This window comes from Rhipicephalus microplus, chromosome 2, assembly GCF_043290135.1.
Source record: "Rhipicephalus microplus isolate Deutch F79 chromosome 2, USDA_Rmic, whole genome shotgun sequence".
In the NCBI taxonomy this organism is placed as follows: Eukaryota; Metazoa; Arthropoda; class Arachnida; order Ixodida; family Ixodidae; genus Rhipicephalus; species Rhipicephalus microplus.
This window is the reverse complement of record NC_134701.1, coordinates 107,649,367-107,669,248: the sequence shown is the minus strand read 5'-3', so window position 1 is coordinate 107,669,248 and position 19,882 is coordinate 107,649,367. Positions and strand designations below refer to the sequence as shown.

At 42.4% G+C, this 19,882-nt stretch overlaps 1 protein-coding gene across 1 annotated transcript in view; it reads right to left on the bottom strand.

Annotated features, from left to right (window-relative positions):
- The window catches only part of LOC142790829 (cell adhesion molecule Dscam1-like), a 148,691-nt gene that overhangs the window by 34,612 nt on the left and 94,197 nt on the right, over window positions 1–19,882 (bottom strand). Inside the window, exons 9-13 of the mRNA XM_075885357.1 lie at window positions 17,904–18,191; window positions 11,306–11,425; window positions 8,009–8,182; window positions 6,220–6,358; window positions 4,522–4,673 (exon numbers count right to left, since the gene is read on the bottom strand). Of these exons, the coding sequence (XP_075741472.1) occupies window positions 4,522–4,673; window positions 6,220–6,358; window positions 8,009–8,182; window positions 11,306–11,425; window positions 17,904–18,191 (873 nt within the window). The remainder of the gene's footprint in view (window positions 1–4,521; window positions 4,674–6,219; window positions 6,359–8,008; window positions 8,183–11,305; window positions 11,426–17,903; window positions 18,192–19,882) is intronic.

The window sequence follows — 19,882 nt, the reverse complement described above, 5'->3', positions numbered from 1 at the left end:
TTGCTCTTCTTTCCCTCTCTGGGTTTATCAAACAATCCATTGCTTCAGAGTTTGTAGTTGGATTTGTATTTTGGATTAAACAAATGCCTTTGATACTATAAGGCATCTCATTTTGTCCAAAAAAAATCGAAGTATATGGTACTGTAGGTTCATTCTTCTAGGTTCAGACAGTTGCCTTAACAAAATTCATGTTCATTCTTCTAGGTTCAGACAGTCGCCTTAACAAAAAGCATGTCGTTTGTATATCAGGCTCATTTTCCTAAACTGAAACAATAGATTTAATGGTTCCTCAAGGTTCATTACTGGGTTTGTTACTCTTTTTAGGGGTGAACTTCATTAGGCCGTGGGTCGTGCGTCCTCGAAGTATGTAGTTGCAGGTAATCTCTCGTTTAGTTCTTGAATTGTTCGCTTGATGGCGGTATTTGTATATAATGAAAAGATGCAAGTTGGCGGTACTTGGAGTGTTTACTACATGGACAGATGGACAAACGGACGGATGAACAGATGGACAGACAAATATACAGACAGACAGACAGACGCACATACGGACGAACAGACGGACAAACAGACGGACAGACAGACAGGTGGGCGGACGGAGGAACAGACAGACAGGAAGACAGATGGACAATCGGATCGACAGGCAGACACACAGAAGCGGCCAGCGGATGAGCAATTCATGGTTTACCGATAAAACCCTCCAAAGCATCGCCCCACTCTTCATCATTCACTCTTTGAATATGGTGTGTTTTTCACTTTACTATATTGACTTTCGTGACATTACACACATGGCTCACTGCGTTTTAGATGCTAAAGATGCTATCAATTTAATACTGATAGATGCCTTCATACGGTCAGCATAAATTAAATGCCGTACATTGTAGCTTGTGGTTTGAAAAAAGATTTATATCTTTACTCTAATAAATTGAAGTTTATGACTTAGATATTCTTAACGTATGTTAACATCTTCACCAGGGATTGCAATTGACTCTTTTTTAATAATGTTGGTCACTGTGCATCATTTCTTGGCGTTCAAGTCATGCTAACTTTGTGTTTACTCACCATATTGCCCACAGTAGAAGAATGGCAGCATTGGGCATTCGTGCATTACTGAAAGATAACTCATATTTTCATAAATCCCTCCTCTCTCTTTACTTTATCTTCATTCGTTCACATATCACTTGCGGAATTGCAATAAGGAAGAATTTTTCTTCGATATATAATCTACAAAATCGGGCTGTTCACGTTATTTTCAACTGATCTCTAGAAGCTCACCCAGATTCAGATATATCCTAAGTCTGAGTAAGTGAGTCCAAGTTAGTGATGTGTTTGAGAATCCCTGTCAAATTGAGTTCCACAGAAAGAGTTTAGTGGATTTGGGTTCGAGTGAGTCCGGGTCAAAAACGTTTTGGTGAATTTTTGTCTGAGTAAGTACCAATGGCAATATATACTTTATGAGTGAGCCTGAGTGAGTGCCAGAGTTTTTACCGACCTCTGCTAGCAGCCGTGCCGTTACTGCAGTCAATAGGCGTTAAAAGAAAGTTACTGGTGCAAACTCATTTATAGAAATTCTAGAATTACTTAACAGTCTATATATCTAAAACGGAAATACAATAAACAATGCCTTTTCAAAAATAGTGTTTTTTTTTTACTTCACCTGTTGTACTGACGTTGAAAGAAATTCCTCGTATATAAGCTAACAAAAAGCAGCCCACTGGTGCGAAACTCACGTATGCCGGATTGTTTTGTCAAGGGTGGTCAAGAAATATTTGCATACTTTATTTTTGTGTGTGTGGGTCCTCGCGTGCCTGCTTTTTGAGGCTGTGGCTGTTTTTTTTTTCGCCTATTTGTAGTCAGATAGTCTGGCGCTTACGTGCTGCAAATATGACACACTTTTTGGGCATTTGCTAGCTTCAAATTCTGCCATTGACATAAACTTGATTCTGTGCTGAAGTTATAACTACTATTGCGTATTTGCGCTTTGAATCATAGTGAGTATGCTGCCCTCAGATACGTGTGTTCAGAGGCGTGCACGTGTCGCATGGGAAGGATGGCCACTCCTGCGTCAGAAGAGTGCGGAACAAAAACGGCAATTAAACACGTCCTGCATAGCCATGCTCACTTTCGCAGTGTGTGAGGCAGTGAAGAAACCGCATGGGAGGAGATGAACAACAAGAGAGAAGGCAGGGAGGTTAACCAGGCACATGCCCGGTTTGCTACCCTACGCATGTCTTGGCAAAGCCATGTATACGGCAGATATACAACGCTTGTATTCTCAACAACAGGCAACATCTGGTATAGAGCGGCTGTTTTGTTGTTTACGTAAATGGTGCATTGTGAAATTGATCAAAATGAGAAAAAAGTGCTACATTGACAATGTAAAGTAAGGTAAAACTATAGTTTTTGATTAAAGCCGTTCGTAGCTAAGCTCATGACTATAAAGTGGTTCATACCTATATCTGCTAATATGGACATATCTCATCTATCCTCCACCTATACTCCGAAAATGACGTTTATTGCATGCAAGTGAAATGCTATATTGGACGGAGATACGGGCAGCTAATTTTTCTAGAAATGTACACTGCGACTAAAACACGTAAACTAATCATAACATCAAATAATCATTATCCTTCATAGATGAAAGAAGGCAATATTAGAACATGATTTTTTTTTTCTGTTTGACACAACCTTGCTGACTGAAACTGCCAGTTTGCGTTGCAAGGTAATACCCCATATAATTATGGCTGTACGGTGAGCATCATTGTTCACTTTGTAAGACTGTCGAGCACGTAATCCGCAGGCTGTACGTTCGCTCCCTGCCGGTGGTATACAATGTCCCTTCGTCCGCTTTACTTTCCCCACATCAATATCACAATTACTACTTAAAGAACGCAGTGAACACGCCCTTTCCTTTACCTGGCTTCATTATCTGCTGGTTCTGATTAGCTTTGTAAGGAATCTTTTTAAGCTCAAGAGTGAAGCAAGATTCACAATGATTATGTTTCTTTTGTATATCCTCTTTACCGTTGGTCAACAAGCTTCTCTACTCATATTTTCACTAGCATTCTTTATTGTGATGTGAAAATAAATCCTTGGCCTGCACCCGAAACATATAGCGGGCATCTTTCACTACCACGATTTGCTGAAGTATCCTCTCAGAGATGTTTTATTTAAAGATCTTGCAGCCTCAGAGAACTAATCCAGCACAAACTAATTCTGGCCTCATTTTACAAACGTGACCTTCAAAGGATCTCGTGCAAATTAAATCCCTCTCTCTAAGAAGGCTTCATTAGCCAGAGCAACATGGAAAAGGCCCGCAAAGCCAGCTTCATTGTTGAGGTCGATGCGCTGGCCGTCAGACCTTTTGTTTCCGCTACACTTGTTATACGCAGATCAAAGAGCAGATCGATTTTCGGCGCCACGTTTTTCCTGCACGTGATTTCCAACCTTTGATGCCTCGATGGGTGCGCCTGTTTTTCAAAAAGAACGTAGATACTAGCTGATAGGGCGTAATGGCTCGCTTTGCGTGATCACTGTCCATTTTGTTTTAATGACTATTCTTATACACCGCAGCAGAGTGGCATGGTAGCACTGTGTAATCGCCCCTTCCGTACGCGAATAAAATAGGTTATACAGGTTGTGGTGTAGGCGCAATTGCTATTGATGCTCAGCCCCAGACCGGGCCATCAAGGTTCAATAGCGGCCACGACAGTCCCTGTTTTGAAAAATTTTCTGTAGTTAAATTTAGGTGTATTTTATAAAACCCCAAGTGGTCGAAGTTATCAGTGCTCTACTCTGCGCCATGACTAATAGTAACGTTAGCGCAACACTATTGCATCCTGTAATTCCTAGGCGTGAACCAAGTGGCTCTAACATCACTCTGTCCTCCGTTTAAGTACTGCATTTTATAAGTGAGTGTATACCCTAGATAACACTTACCCTTCTACTTTTCTCTCTCTCTCGTAATGTGCGAACAGTTGTGCCCTATTTTTCCAAAAACACTCCCGTGCCGTCATCAGTTCTGAGAACTGACGAGAGTTTGTTAACTACATGCCAATAATAGCACAACGTTTACTTAATTATCGGTGCGATCGCCTTGATAGGGCTAAATCAGGGCTAATTCTTAATAACAATCGCTTTGAGAATTGTCATGTAGTGTTGAAATGTGGGTGAAAGGTTATGACTTTGCCCAGTAAACCCTTTCACGTACCTTAGTCATAATATTGCGTTTATTAGCCCACCTAGCCCACTACTTTGGCCATATACGAAATAAGCTGTAGGGGCAGTACGTGCAGTCACGAAAAAGGTCCGAAAATTGTCACCTGAGCGGAAGCCATAGCTGCGTGAGCTTTCGCCCTAAAGTGCACCAGAATGGCACCCACACTCTGAGGGCTGTGCTTAGCGCTCCTTGGTTTTCAGCCTACCCTGTGTCAACCACTCGCTCGGCTACGCACTTGAACAGCGTGAAAGCCATGAGGAGGCCCATAAAGGCTGCGCAGTGAGGTAGGACATATCTTCACTGACCTTGAACGATCACTTGAATGTGGCTTGTATCCTCGCCATGTTCGTTCTTTGCTTTGCAGGAGTACACTCCTGATTCATCCCGCGTTGGTTCTTGCATGTCCAAGAGTGAGTAAGATTTTCCACCAGATCCTTCGACAGTCTTTATATGGTACCTAAAGGGAAACAAACATACGACACTTGAATTTACAACTTCGTACCGTATATATTTAATAAGAACTTCAACAGATTTTTTTACGACGTTGGGTTCATTAAAGTGAAACAGCTTCATTTTAGAACACAGCAACATGAGCTCACACGGCATATATTTCACAGGATGCACAAGGTCAGCATAACTGCTGCTTAAGCATGCTCATGTGTGTGGAAAAATATATTTTGAACTAACACAGAAAAATACGGCTGCATACCCTCAAACCATCATCACAATTCGTAGTAGCGTCAATGGCAACACGTATGGGACATCCTGCACAATTGTTCTGGCATTGAGCATCCTCCCGTTATGCCTCCACTCCTTATACTTAAGGGAGGATGAAGGCCCAATACGACTGACTTTTCATGGCAAATAATCCAGCATAACTGCCTTCTACTAAGTTGCTAGATTTTGCGCGCAGTGGAAAGCATTTAAAAACAGCCCACAGAGCACATGATCTCGTGTCTCCGCTACGGAAACTCAAACTTTACATAGCGTTTTCTCCGAACAGTACTTTTCATCGGAAATTAGCATTCTCTCTATAACTGTGGAAGCTATCAATCGCAAACATTTTCGACACTTCTTCCTGAATATCGTGCGTCCTTTTTAAAACAAAGAATCGTAGTTGTCACCAGAATTTTATAGTTTTTTACTAAAGTGTTTATTGAAGAAAACAGCCTTGCAATTCTAGTCAATACACATTTATAGAATGTTGATGCCTACAATTATTATTTTTGTTATAGAGGATACCCAGGGCATATGCAATAACTTGAAGAAATTTCATCACTTTAAATGCAAAATCTTTTTGCAGAAACATCAATCCAAAAATAATAAAGACGTATGTTTGATTTTTATTGTCTCAAAACTGCTTTGTATTTTTTTATCCAATTCGAAAAACGTATACTAAAATCCCAATTTAAGCAACTTGCAAATATTTGTGAAGTTTGCTCTCAGGATAACAGAGCGATGTACAGTAGTAGTTGCACGCCAGTCTGTGCTGCCTTGTCCCCCATAATGTTCTGACACGAGAAAGAAGCCTACTTGGTGTAACATTTTGCAATATCTAGTTTGAAACTCAGATGCGCCAAACTTGGGCCCATTTCCCCTGCTCGCTTTTGCAGTTGGTGGATTACCTTCATGCCCCCTATTTTCTTTCCCCTGCTCCTACCTTTTTCTCATTGTTAAGCAACAAAATTTTCACTTGGTGCTAGCCCTATCGATCTTTATTTTCAATTAGATTAAGCTTATAGCTAGTGGCACGGAACGAGAACGCACCTTTTTTTCTCACCACATTATACATTTTTCCACCAGATACATGGTAACATATTTCACCAGCACAACTTTCATATATTTTAGAAGAACATATTGCAGGGACTATTAGGTTAAATACCATTTTTATTGTGGCGATCATACGTGTTTCTGTTTGTGTGTTCATATGTTTGTCGTTCAAAGTAGTCACAGGTAATAAACTGAATACAATAAGTACAGCAAGGATACGGCGGCACACACACCTTTCCGTGTCAATGGGCTTCTGATTTTTCTCCCAGAAGTATGTAGTTGGGGGAGCACCGACAGCTTGACAGTGCACTTGCAGGTTTTCACCTTTCTTCACAACGAGTCTCCGGTGTTTTTCCTTGAACTTTGGTGGTACTGGAGAAAAAGTAAATGAAAGAAATAATTGTACAAATATTTTTCGGCATCAGTCACTCGTGCGCAACTCGTAATTGATATGTGGGGTTTAACGTCCCGAAACCACCATTTGATTATGAGAGACGCCGTAGGGTAGAGCTCCGGAAATTTTGACCACCTGTTGTTCTTTACCGTGCACCTAAATCTCAGCATACGTGCATACAACATTTCTGCCTCCATTGGAAATGCAGCCACTGCAGCCGGGATTCGATACTGCGACCTGCGGGTCAGCAGCCGATTATTTTAGCCACTAGACCACCGCGGCGAGGCACGCGCGCAACTCGTAAGTAACCGCAAACCATAACCCCAATCTACAGGGCGTCCCACATAACTTGAGCCAAGATTTTTGAAATTGAAAGGCACTTAGGAGGCGAACTGAACCAAATGCATACAACTCGCACTAGCCTGTAGGTACTCAGGCTATTTTTTCTTTCTCCCCATACTAATAAATAATAAATTTTAATTACCTAAATTTTAATTATGTGCTGCAAACTCAACATTTGAACACTCAGATGCTGAGCACTTTTTGAAACCACTGACTATATTGCTTCCTATACGATATGCGATATGTCTCGCGCTGTTATTTTTCTACGTTGTAAAGAAAGCCCGCGGAATGTGAAAAGAAGCTCTGTGACGGGCCGCGAGCACACTGTTATAGTGCGGCTATAGCATTTCTTTACAACGCGGCAAAAAATTACAGCGCTAGACGTATCACACAGAAAACACATCATTCGGTGGTTTCTGAAAGTTCTCTGCATCCCAGTGTTTATGTCTTGTATCCAGCTCATAAATAAAAAAAATGAGTAATCAAGAAATAAAATAATTAGTACGGGGAGAAATAAAAAAATAGCCAGAGCACCTACAGGCTAGTGCGAGTGGTCATTGTTTGGTTAAATTCACCACTGAAGTGTGTTTCATTTTCAAGTTCTTGGCTCTAGTTATGGGGGACACCCTGTATATTCGGTTGTAAGCAAAATAGTACTGAGTTTTTTTTTTCATGGAAACACCAGATAATTTCACAAAGAAACAACAGTTCTGGAGTTCGGTGTCAATAATCTAGTACTCACAGCAGATCATAACAACGACCTGACAAAATTTGATTTATTCAACACTGAATGACGTTTCTTATGCTTCGTGTACAAGAAATATTACATATTTTTGCAAGCCTAAAGATACCGTTGGTAAGGCCAGTTCGAAATAAAAGGCAGTACATGTGCTGTAAGTAACATTCAGGTCCGAATAATTTGAGTTAAACTACTGTAATTAAAGAAGCAGCAAAATTAAAGTTAGCCTCTAGGTTATCTTATCATTGCAATTGTCGGATTTCATATCATACTGGAGCCTAGCTTTGGCTTAAGATACTGAGTGTGACAAGGAATAAGGCTCTAGAAATACTAGAAAGAACCAAGGAAAGTTGGCAGGTGGGAAGGGGGCGCTATATGCCTTCGGGGCTTTACAACCTCCACCATATTTTGTGTTTTACAGTTACTTTACTTCATCCTACTGCTATGTAGGATGAAGTAAAGGTTTACGAAACGCTGATTGGACGACGCGCGGCCTCACTAAGCTTCCGCCCGTAAGCCAGCGCAGCAGTCAAAGGGTCGTACACACCTTTAACCTTGAGGTGGGTGAGTCTGCTGATTCCTGCTCCGATTCCATTGTCTGCCTCGCACAGATAGAAGCCTCCATCAGCTTCCTCCACCTCACGAATAAGAAGGCTGCCGTTGTTGAACTGGTGGTTCCGAAAGTTGTAGTGTATGTACGAGAAGTTTCGAGGGTAGTTTCCTGTAAACAAATGACAAGTTACAATAACACACCGGCTGTTACAAAAGAGTGCTCAAGAAAGCGCGCGCCTCCGATTTCTAATGGCTACGTGAAAACCAAGTGCGAAGCAGGCGCGATAGAAGCCGGCGAAACGAAGAAAGCCAAGCACACGCCTTCTCTTCCTCTAAAGCACCGCCACCACGACAACACGACAACCTCCTCGGAACTAACACTAGCTATCACTACAAACATCTCGAAGGAAAGGGGCGTGGTACTGTGGAGTTGCGTCCCGTTACAAGAGTGGTAACGTGACACGTACGACAAAAATTCTTAGATCATGAATAATGATATTCCATTAAACCCTCAAGAAAAAGGCATATAACAGCTGCATCTTGCAAGTATTTACCTAAACAGCAGAAGCCTTTAAGCTTACAAATAGGGTTGAGCTTAAAGTGATGACGACGCAGCAATCGATGGAAAGGAAAATGATAGGTGTAACTTTAAAAGACAAGAAGAGAGCAGAGTGGGTCAAGGAACAACCCGGGGTAAAAATATGATAGTAGAAACCAGGAAGAAAAAATAGACATGGGCCGAACACGTAAAACGTAGCCAGGGTAACCTCTGGTCAATAAACGTATCTGACTGGATTTGCAGATAAGGCATATGCAAGAAGGGTAGACAAAAAATTGGCCCCGTATCTACATGTTACACTGCAAATGTCGTCGACAGACGATAGTCTTGCATCTGGAGAGAGTGAACAAAACATTTATGCGATGTTCGGCGCAAGAAAATTGGTGAATGGAATTCTGGAGGTGCTGCGTTGGAGTTCCTCTAGCATGCAGCGGAGGCGAATGAGCGCATCAAGTCCCGTCACATGGGAGACATGAGCGTCATCTGTCAGTTATCCTGGAAAATGAAGTGCGTGGCGTGCGCGCACGTCTCTGAGGTGTTGAGGGGTAGAACGCAAGGCGACGGGTAGGTGCCACCACCGTGTCGTCTTAGCAAAGCGTCGGAAACAATTGCCTTTTCGTGCAAGCGTTGCATGGTCAGTGCAGCGTGATAAACGCTACGGTTCTTAGAATTACTTATGTAAGCCTTTCCTAGTAAACAATACACATATATATTATTCACATGTTGGTATGGTGCCTCAGATATGCGCAATAATTGCTTTTTAATTTCAATCGCCCAAGTATGAACGCTGAAGCTTGAGCAATATTTGTGGGCGCTGCGGATGGGGTCGGCCGTTTGGAGAGTCGTTTGGCCACTCTGGTACCGTTTAGCGTACTGTTAAAGGCGGACAAACAGACCAATGTACAGACAGACAAACAGACCAATGTACAGACAGACAGACAGACAGACTACACTTTTTGCGTCGAAGGTCCCCAAGAAAGGCTACCTTCTTTAAAAGTTAGGTGGGCAGATGAGATTAAAAAGTTCGCGGGTATAGCGTGGCAGCAGAAATAATGACACCGGGTTTCTTGGCAGATAAAGGGAGATGCCTTTTTCATGCTGTGAACGCAGTCAGGCTGACGGGTATGATAATGATGATAATGAACCCACCCCTTCCCCAGCCTTGGCTGTCCAGTGCGCCGATAAAATTCAAGAACGCAGGGCGAACGCATACAACAAGCAGCGAGGACTGCGATAAAGAGGAGAAGTGCGAGTTTCACGCCAATGTGCGAAATCTTGCCCTGCAGGGATAGAGCAGGCGATGCAGGGATTGTGTTTTCCGCCAGTCGACGAAGACGTCCCCTGCAGTAGCAGCGCGAGAGTGGACGACGTGTTTCCAGCCAAGTTTTGTTATTTAAGTGTGGTCAGGTGACGACATGGGAGTTTCTGGAAGAGAAACGTCCAACTCAGCGGGTCGACAGCCGACGCTGGGCTTTGTGTGAGTGTTTCGTTGCAGAAAATCATACAAGCTTTATATCAGGAACTTTGAACAGAATACGTTTGAAAAATATTTTAGTTTATAAGTGCCTTGATTATTCGATGCATAAAGCTGCATTGTAGCGCATGTTGTTTCTTCTCGTTGTTACGCATGTATAGAAGTACCTTGAGAGATGTCATATTGTATTTGATAACTTGCGAGTGCACACGTCTGTGTGGTGTCTGTCCTGCCTTATCTGAGATATATTTTTGCTTTCTTATCATCTTTCCGCATTGCCTTGTTATTTGAACCAAAGCCGGCATTCGCTGCTCACCAAAAGGATCAACAGTACACAGCCCGTACTTTCTTGGAGCATTTGGGAGGGGAGGGGGAGGCACTACGTGAGCCCTAGAAAGTAGCCTGGCGATTCAATTCCTAATTACGGAACTCTAAACAACAGTAAAGTGCATCTGTCAGCCAACAGTGCATTAGCAAGCTGTGGGAGACGAAGTAGTTCTACGTTAGGTATAAATACAAAATTCCTGATGATGTCTTTGTCGATTACTTCTCTGGGTTTATCTAAAGAACACAAATAAAATACTTTTAGATGTTTTGCGTTGTACGAATGCCGGATGCACAAAAACATGCTTACTCTGCGTGCGTACGACAAAAAACTTGGTGCTCAATTTGAACACAATTTCTATATTTATTCGGAGAATATAGAGGCCACCATAATGGTTTATTAAAAAGTGCTTGTAAGGTATCTAGAACTTACTGAATGACTATTTCTCGTGCTTATTTACAGCCCCTTCTCCTTTGTCATTGCCATTTCTTCAAGGTTGTGATGAAGAAGAACGCATCAAAGGGGACCTTGTAACTTGCGGGTGAACCAAGTACAGCATCTTCGCCTACACTTACACCTGTTTTACCGCTCTACAAGTTTATTGGTGCTGAAGATGCTCCTCGCCAAGAATATATTTCTTGCACAAAGTTGTTCTTTATATTACTACCAAATCCATGATAAAAATTTTAGTGGCCCGCATTCGTTAAACCCCCTAAGCTAAATTTGCTCCTGGGAGAAAATAGAAGCCAATGTTGTTATTGAACAAATACTTTGCGAAGGACGTTTATTGACATGAAAAATAATTGAATACAATGTGAATTAGGCCAGCAGACTGCACTAACCGATATTTCATTGATACATTGTACACCACGTGAGTAAAAGACTGATATTTGACGGAGCAGATAAAAGGACAAACACACAAGTTCCAGCTTACTTTCACCTTTCTTCCACGTCAGGACGGGTGGCGGATGACCATCGGCGGAACAATGCATGATCACCGTGGACGTCAAGACGGCCGACGTGTTCTGCGGTTCTATCTTCCAGCGAGGACTCACTGTATAAAGAGCAACAGAGGGGAACAGAAAAGAAGCCGTTATGGTAATTTAACACCTGTCACACTTTACGCACTTTACATACAGGTATGCATTCTGAATAGGGCAGCGTGTGAAACCCAAGAAGGAAGTCAGGACATCTAAAACGCTACTAATTAGTGAAGATGCTCACGGTGGCGGAAAAGAAAGAAGACATAAAAAGTCATCTGCGCCTACCCATGCAATATGCGAACTCACCAATCTGAAACGAGCGGTGGTCTACGTTAATGATAACTGTTGAGGCATTCCATTCCATTTTTATGCAAATTATTGATGGTTGGCTTACGCATGCGCTGCTGCTATTATTCATATGTCATGCCTCAGACAACGGACGAGTTTCTTCATTCCTATGCAACATTCATCAAATTTTGGCACGCATTTACACTCTCAGCTACGTAAAAAAAGAGAAGCCGGTGAGCCTCCAAATATCGATCTCTCGTTTTCCAATAATCTGTGCGTATTTAAGGCTCTATATGCAGGTAGATGTTCTGGCACTTCGCTAGTTATTTTCCCTTTCCGAAAAAATGTCACTATAATTCACAGGTGGTGTCTGAGTATAAGAAGTTTTCATCGATTTATTCTAGGCACTATGTGCCAACATTCTCTTGCAAAATTTTCTACGAAGCAAGCGGTGCTTTTCATGAGAAAAAAAGATATATATCATGGTTTCATTATAAAACAGAGTGAAATATCTGATTAGAAAGAACGTCTACCGTCATGCTCATCGAGGGGAGAAAGGTGCGTGCAAGCTGAACATTTTCTTGCTCCACATAAATATTTGTGATAAGCTAAATAAATACCTAGCCTTAGCTTTACGCTTGGTGACACAAATGTGATTGCAGGAGAAATTGTGTCTGCTGTAAATAACATCACAGATGCATCAAACGGAACAAGTTTGCGATAATCAATGAGATGCGGTCTTATAGGTAATTTGACGAGTTCGCACATTCGCACAGCAACGTGAACACAATAGAGGATGGTTTCCTTCCCCTCTAAAAAGAACTAACGTGAGAGCACACTTACGGACAAACAATCAATTGCCGAAAAGTAAGAATTGTAGAAAAAAGTCTTCAGATTTTTTTTCCCAACATCTTCACCACACCTTCTTATAATCTGTTGAAAAGCTTGGCGCCACCATATTTGGTCAGATGGGTTCCAGTAATTTCTGTAAAACTAGACGGTTTTCCCTTTACGTAGTGAGTTTCATCGTACAATCTATTTGGGCGGAACCAACCAGTTGAATCTCGTTTGAGTAAGCAGACCCGTATTTAGGCGGCTGACATTTGTTTAACGTCGCGGCCCTTTCTGATAAAAATTTGTATGATGAAGAATTTGCATAGCATTTAGGATGCTGCTTTTTGAGACCTACTTGTGACTGCTATATTGTTGAAGCCATAATTACACTGATTTTCTTTTGCCCTGCCGCGGTGGTCTAGTGGCTAAAATACTCGGCTGCTGACCCTCAGCTCGCGTGTTCAAATCTCGGCTTGGGAAGCTGCATTTTCGATGAAAAAAAATGTTGCAGGCCCATGTGCTCAGATTTGGGTGCACGTTATAAAACCCCAGTTGGTCCAAAGTTCCAGAGCCTTTGGCTACGGCGTCTCTAATATTTATATGATGGTTTGGGAACGTTAAACCTCACATATCTATTTATCTACTACTTTTCATGTGAAGATTGCGTAGACGCCGACAACTCGAAAACTAGCAGTTGTTTTATGTACAAATACAACTGATGAGCGAGAGTAATTAGAAATGGGACGCACAGGTCTAGATGCCTGATCTCGCCGCTGGCTTTCATGAGAGCGGTATACGGAGCAGCAACGTTATCACAAGGAGCCCAGTTTCGCTGCTCCCCTCGCGAGCCAGCATATGCGGCTAACGTGTGAACGCATGGCAGTCCTGTTCTGTTTTGCATACCTTGCTGCGTCCCGCGATGTCAGATACGGTAGCGCGTCATCGCTGTCAATGGCGCACTGCAGAAGGTAATCGCAGAGCCGGCAAATATATAGAGATTCTGGGTTACTACAAACGCCCTTTAAGCGCTTTCTCTCTGTTAAGCCATGACAGCAGAGCCGGAAGCTACACCGGCAGGGCTGGCTCGGCGGAAAGGTGTTACACCTTTGAAAATCCGCAATAAAACGTGATAACTTTTACATATTTTTACTCCTTCACGTTAGTGTGAATGCTGTAGAATGTTATCAGAAATTGCTGCGCGGCATCGGGCAGTGAATAGATATTATCCCAATACCGCTCTTAGTTTATGTGGGCTTATATCACCGTTGCTTACTAATGCCGGCTTACTATTGGTCGATGCTGCGTTATCACTTGCTGAACGCTGAACAGCAAGCACACTTAGCTTCGAAGATTGACTAAGGACCTGCCAGTGAAATGACAATATGACAACGTTGCGGTCCGCTTGTAAACTCTCTTTTCTCCGCTTTACTGCAAGATTTCACTGAGCTGTTCATAGCTGTGTCTGTTTTTTCTACAATTTGCTTTTTCACCAAGTCTGAGTGGTAGCATATCTGCCATTGAAAGTGCTACGATGGTTTAAGTCTGAATATATAAGTCTTCTCCCTCTAGAGTAATGGGATGTAGTTACGGAGCATTACTAATAAGCTTTCGTTTCAGCACCTGGGGTACAGTTATTACGAATTAACTCAGAACCTTCTGCTCTTACTAGATATCCTTAATAATGTTAGTGCAGCAAGGGACTTCAACGTAAGCAGCTGTAACACTCAGAATTACACCGATGCTCAGGATCTGCATCTGTCGTTAATCTATTACAGCATTTTGAAGATAATTTTGTCAGCTCCTCTCACAGACAACAAAATTTAAAAAAATTAAGAAAATAAACAAATGTACAGCGGATTATAACGAAATAAAACCTACGCCAATGAAATACGTGGCCGGTGTGTTATTTGTTTCACTAGCGCATATTTCCAACCTTTTTTTACCATGGGTATTTTCTCCGACAAATTGAAAATTGATCGCGTATGTCCTGTGCTCAAAGGAGACAATCCGAAACACATGACTAACTATCGTACCATATCGGTGCTACCTGTTCTGTCGAAAGTATATTAACGTGGAATGGACAAGCGGCTCCAAAATTATTCGAGGATGAGTACAGTATTATAAAGCACGCAACAATTAGTTTTCAAAAACAAGTCTGCCGAACTCTAATTACTGCCAATAAAAGATCACATATTGGATATTTTTGCAAAAACTTATACACAACTGGGTTATTCAAATATAAACGTAAAGCGTTCGATACCGTGTGTCATGACGTCTTCCTACAATAATTAAGCACATGTTGAATACGGGGCATTGTGCAGAACTTAATGCAAAGTTGTTTAAGAAATCGATGTCATTTTTGAACATAAATAAGGAGCCATCGGAATATGTTTTAGTGAAGAAGAGAGTGCCACAGGGATCCACATAGGTCTCTCCTATTCATCATTTATATTAGTAAAATTTGCCACACTCCGAATTGCGCCAAACTAGTAAAGTACACGGACGATACTAACATATTTATGGTGCCTCACTGAATTTAGAGTGAAGGGCGTTTGTCAGACTCCTGAGAAGTTCGCCTTCGCTCCATTTTTTATTCATTGACAGATAGAAACAAATAAATAAAATAAAAAATAAAATATTCTGTGACGTGGACACACGCTGATTAAGAAAAAAGTTCGCACTGTCATACGCTGGGTGGCAAATTTCCAGCCCACCTCAGGTGCATCAAAAATTCTTCATTACTAATTGCGTGCTAACCGGCGGGTCTACCTTTGCTTGGCGTCATTATGAGCACCTTCATTACGAGAAGCGCGCTGGCTAAACAGAGAAACAAAAAATTGCCCGCAGCTTCCCTCGGGGGAACACTGAGGAGGATGCGGACCATATAATTGGTTAACGGGGTGTTAAAGTGCGACTTACTTGGGTCGATGGCTAAATTGGTTAACGTGGTTGTGAAATGGGGTGTTAAATTGCAACTTACTTGGGTCGATGGCTAAATTGGTTAACGTGGTTGTAGGAGGGGGTGTTAAATGAGTGAACACGTACACACGTATGCGAAAGGGCGGCGCTGGTCGAAGGGACGTCGATCATTGTGTTTGTGAATTCGTTGGAATTCATTTCACCGCGACCTTGGACGTCGACGCGCCGTACAAACCAACCGACGAGCGGCAACTGAGCGAGCGAGCGCCGACCTTGAGTATATATACAGCACGACGGCGCATGCACTGTCAGCTGTTGAATGTTCTCGAAGCGCGACGCCACATGCGCGTCCACTGGAGAATCAGGAGAATTGTAGATGTCGAACGCGGTGTGTAGAGGAGGAAGGGTGCACAGATGGTGGAGGAGTGAAGCGCGCGCGGTGTGTAGAGGAGGAAGGGATGCACAGATGGTGGAAGAGTGGGCGACGGCGCGACGGCGCATGCGCGCGCGTCAGCTGTCGAATGTTCGAGAAGCGGTGCGGACGGCGCACTACAAGGCGCGAGTATAAGATGCTCCGCATCTAAAACTGCAGCGTCTGCCCTTTCCCAATAATGTGAGCACCGGCTGTCCACTGAGGGTGCCAATGTGTTTGCTGAAATCTTAGGAAATTTCTTTCTGCACATGCTCGTTTTTTTTGTTTTGCTTTCTGCGGAAATCGCTCAGCTCGCGTTACCGGCTGCCTGCCACTATATTCTCCTTTCCCGCCTATTTGCCTTAACCGCACAACACACGACAGTCGCTGGCTTGAGAAATATTGACGTTTTCTCCCTTTTGTTTGTATTTGGTCATTCAGCTGTTTCAGCAGTCTCAAGTTGAACTCACGTGCGATTATGCGGATGCAACTATACAGACTCACAGGACTGACTTTTACTGCATGTCGAAGCATACTGAAATACTCCCTAAATGTATAGTGGTATTTCGGGCACTTTAGCACGCAGGTGGTGTTACTTATTTTCGCACAAGAGGGCATGAGGACACAGAGCGTCCAACGCTTTAACATTTCACCGTGTACTCTCCCTTCTGGGCGCCGAACGTTACGCTAATGCTCACTCAATATTTATCTAACGCGAATGCGAGGGGCTCTTTTACACTTGCTAAACGCCAACATTACTGAGAGCTAACACACATGAAAGAGAAAGAAAGTATAGGGCGTGTTACATGTAATACTTATCATCCGATCCTTCATGACAACTTTGCATCGCAAACAAGTGGGACAAAGTAAGAAGGTATGCAAAAAAAAACGCAGACTGAAGCTTGGTTATTTAGTTTATATACAAAAAATACGAGGTGAAAATCAGGATACCGAAAGAAGGAAAAACATCAGGTGTAGTCATCATGTGTACACAACAAACGCAATACGGCTAGTGGTGATGCTTCCTCCTGTTACTTTTTTTCCACCACCCTTTTTGTATTTATTTCTCCTACAATAGAGCCCATGTTGAGGTTCGCGCTTACTTGTGTACCTTCCTATTTTGTCCCGTGTGTTTGCGGTGCCAAATAGTAATATTGAACCTATACCAACAATCCCGCCTTGACACTTGCATTATTATTCACGTGAGAAGCTTGTAAAATGAGCTAAAACTTAACTTGACGAGACGATGGACCAAAGCTGCTACCCACGAAAGAACGCATATACGCCATATAGTGCACCAGGGTATGGCTGCTACTGCAGCTGAGTTGGCACAACGTCGGACTCATTCGATGGCTGCAAGCACTCGCCCTACCAACGGGTAGTTGCATTTCTCGTTTCACATTTTCATTGCATCGCAAGCAATCGAAATACCATACAATATATAGTTTAATTGCTTTTTTTGTCTTTTCATTCTCCCAATACTAATCTCATGAATAGCTACGTATCATTTTACGTTCAATAACTATGGCTATCGCAAACATCGGCTACAGCCTTTTCTTGCAGACTAAAAGACGGCGCACAATTGGCCTAATCATTCCACTGAAACTCCCTTTCAGTCTGGAATTTTTGCAACCAACATAATAGACCTAACTATGCGTACTTTCTCAGTGCACCTGCCTTCTTTTCGTAACTATTCTACAATCACCACGTGGTGTTTTCTATAACCATAGCTCAGCCAACGACACCTCATCTGCTCTTACAAATAGCTAATGCAATATTGATTGCCAACAGATGTTCGCCATAAGACGTCCCTGACTGTTAAGTTGACTGATGATGAATATTGAGAAAACACTAGCGCAAAACGTACAAAGACAAGACGATTGCACACAGCTGCCGTTCAGAAAACACATCCAATCCTTTGTACTCGTCTTCTGCTTGTTCGCATAGCGTAAACATATTCATTATTTTCCTGCATATATGCTATTTGGTCCACGCGGCTCCCTTCGGTTGTCACAACGTTCTAGTCTGACGCACCACCGAGATTAAGACTCATGGGTTACGGTTACTGGTTCTATACCCCGTCATGGCATTCTCACCGTGCACGACGAGTTCCACACTTCGGTTGACAGATGCAGCGTCATTCGAGACGAAGCACGCGTACTCGCCATGGTCCGCGAATCGCACCCGACCGATCTTGATGATTGACGAGTCGTCCGTGGTCTCGATCACTCGCTCGCCGTGAGAACTGATCCTGAGGCCGTTCTTCAGCCATCGGAAGCGCAAAGGAGGATCGCCCTTGGACACGGAGCACATGAGTCGAGATCGGCTACCTTCTTCCACTTTTACGACGTCCGGAAAGAAATGCTCATCAATTGTTGGAGCCACTGCGTATGAGAAAAAAGCGTGTACAAACTCTGGTGCATATTTTTTTCACTTGTTTGATTTGCACAAAAATGGATCGTTGTCTAATATTACTATAAATGACTTCTTAATAGCAAAACATTGTCCACGACAAGGGACAATCGTGCGTAATAGTGCAATAGTATGAACAGTAAAATTAAGGGCAAAACAACGACGACGTACGGCATCACGCTTGCGTTCTGTATTTTTTTTTTTCAGAGCAGTTTCAAGAGCAGGCACGGCTCTGTGGTAGAGTACCTCATTGCCACGCAAAAAGTCTTGCGTTAGATTCCGGACAGTATTCTTGCATAAGTCGGGTGCATGCTGCGGATGTCAGTTTCTGTTGAAGTTCTCACGATTAATATACTAATGTATGCTCTCACTGTCCAGGAGTAGATATAAACTGTTAACACTTGCGGCACATACTCGCACACCGTGAACAGTAGTATACGGGTACATACCACACCTGCCTATGGGAAAGGGCCTGACGATATATGCGAAAGCACTTTCACATTCTTTATTTCATAATCAGACAGTCATATTTCTCAAACTCTCTTACCATCCCGTACTAGTTTCTGTCTGCACCACGTTAGAGGTGACCACGAGAGCACCTAGACGTAGGCGGCCAGATAAATAAATACATACGTCGATATAAACGATGAAAGTACCTGCAATTTGTTAATAAATGCTTCGCATTTCAAAGTCTCACTTTCCTTTGTTACTTGACCTGTGGGGCCGTTAAGACGAGTAGAGTGTTTCATCGTCATTAAATGGCGCACATAATGAGACTATCGTGATAAGACTTGCGATGAGCTCCGAACCAAGTTAGCAGATATTTGTATAACGATAATTCACACAAATATATACATACATATATATATATATATATATATATATATATATATATATATATATATATATATGTTTACTTTCTGAATTGATGATAAGAAAGAACAAGATATGTGAAAATAATTATTGCTCTCCTCAATCGCCTACGGAACCTACTTCAGTTAAAGCTACTCAGTTCAAGATGCGTTTATTTTATTGAGACCCTTCATTCCAACCTTTAAATTGCGTATTAGTGGCTCTCTATATAAGTATGACTTCAATCAGCTGTACATATAAGGCACTTGAAAAAAAAAGGCATGCTTGTGCGCAACACGCAGCACAGTCACAGCGAAAGCTGGAAGAGGGCCTTTCTGAAGCCCTTTCAAAATATTCTTTAGTGACTGCTACAAAAAAACTTGCAGGGTACCCACTACTCAATCTTTCATCATTATTGTAATGTAGTAGGCAAGCAATATTTATGTAATTCTTCGTTATTATTTGCAAAACCGTGCTGCCCGCTATACAAGCAATAAATTTTGTGCAATTTCTTGATGCTGTGGCTGACGAGGATGAATAAATACAGCTGACACTTTTGTAATGGAATAGCGTATTCGATGACCCACTCGCTACCCCATTCACATTGTATGACGCCTCGTGTTTTCTTTGCCGTTCTAAAATAATTTATTACTCATTATAACGAGATTTTTTTCCTGGTAACAAAGCTGCGTAGGGTCACTTTGCAAAGTTTGAACCACCAACGGGGCTCAGTCGTAGAAAGCTGGGCTGGAACGCAGGTGACCCGAGTACGAATTTTGTTGTTTCATTGGTAAGTTCCATTTACTTGGCT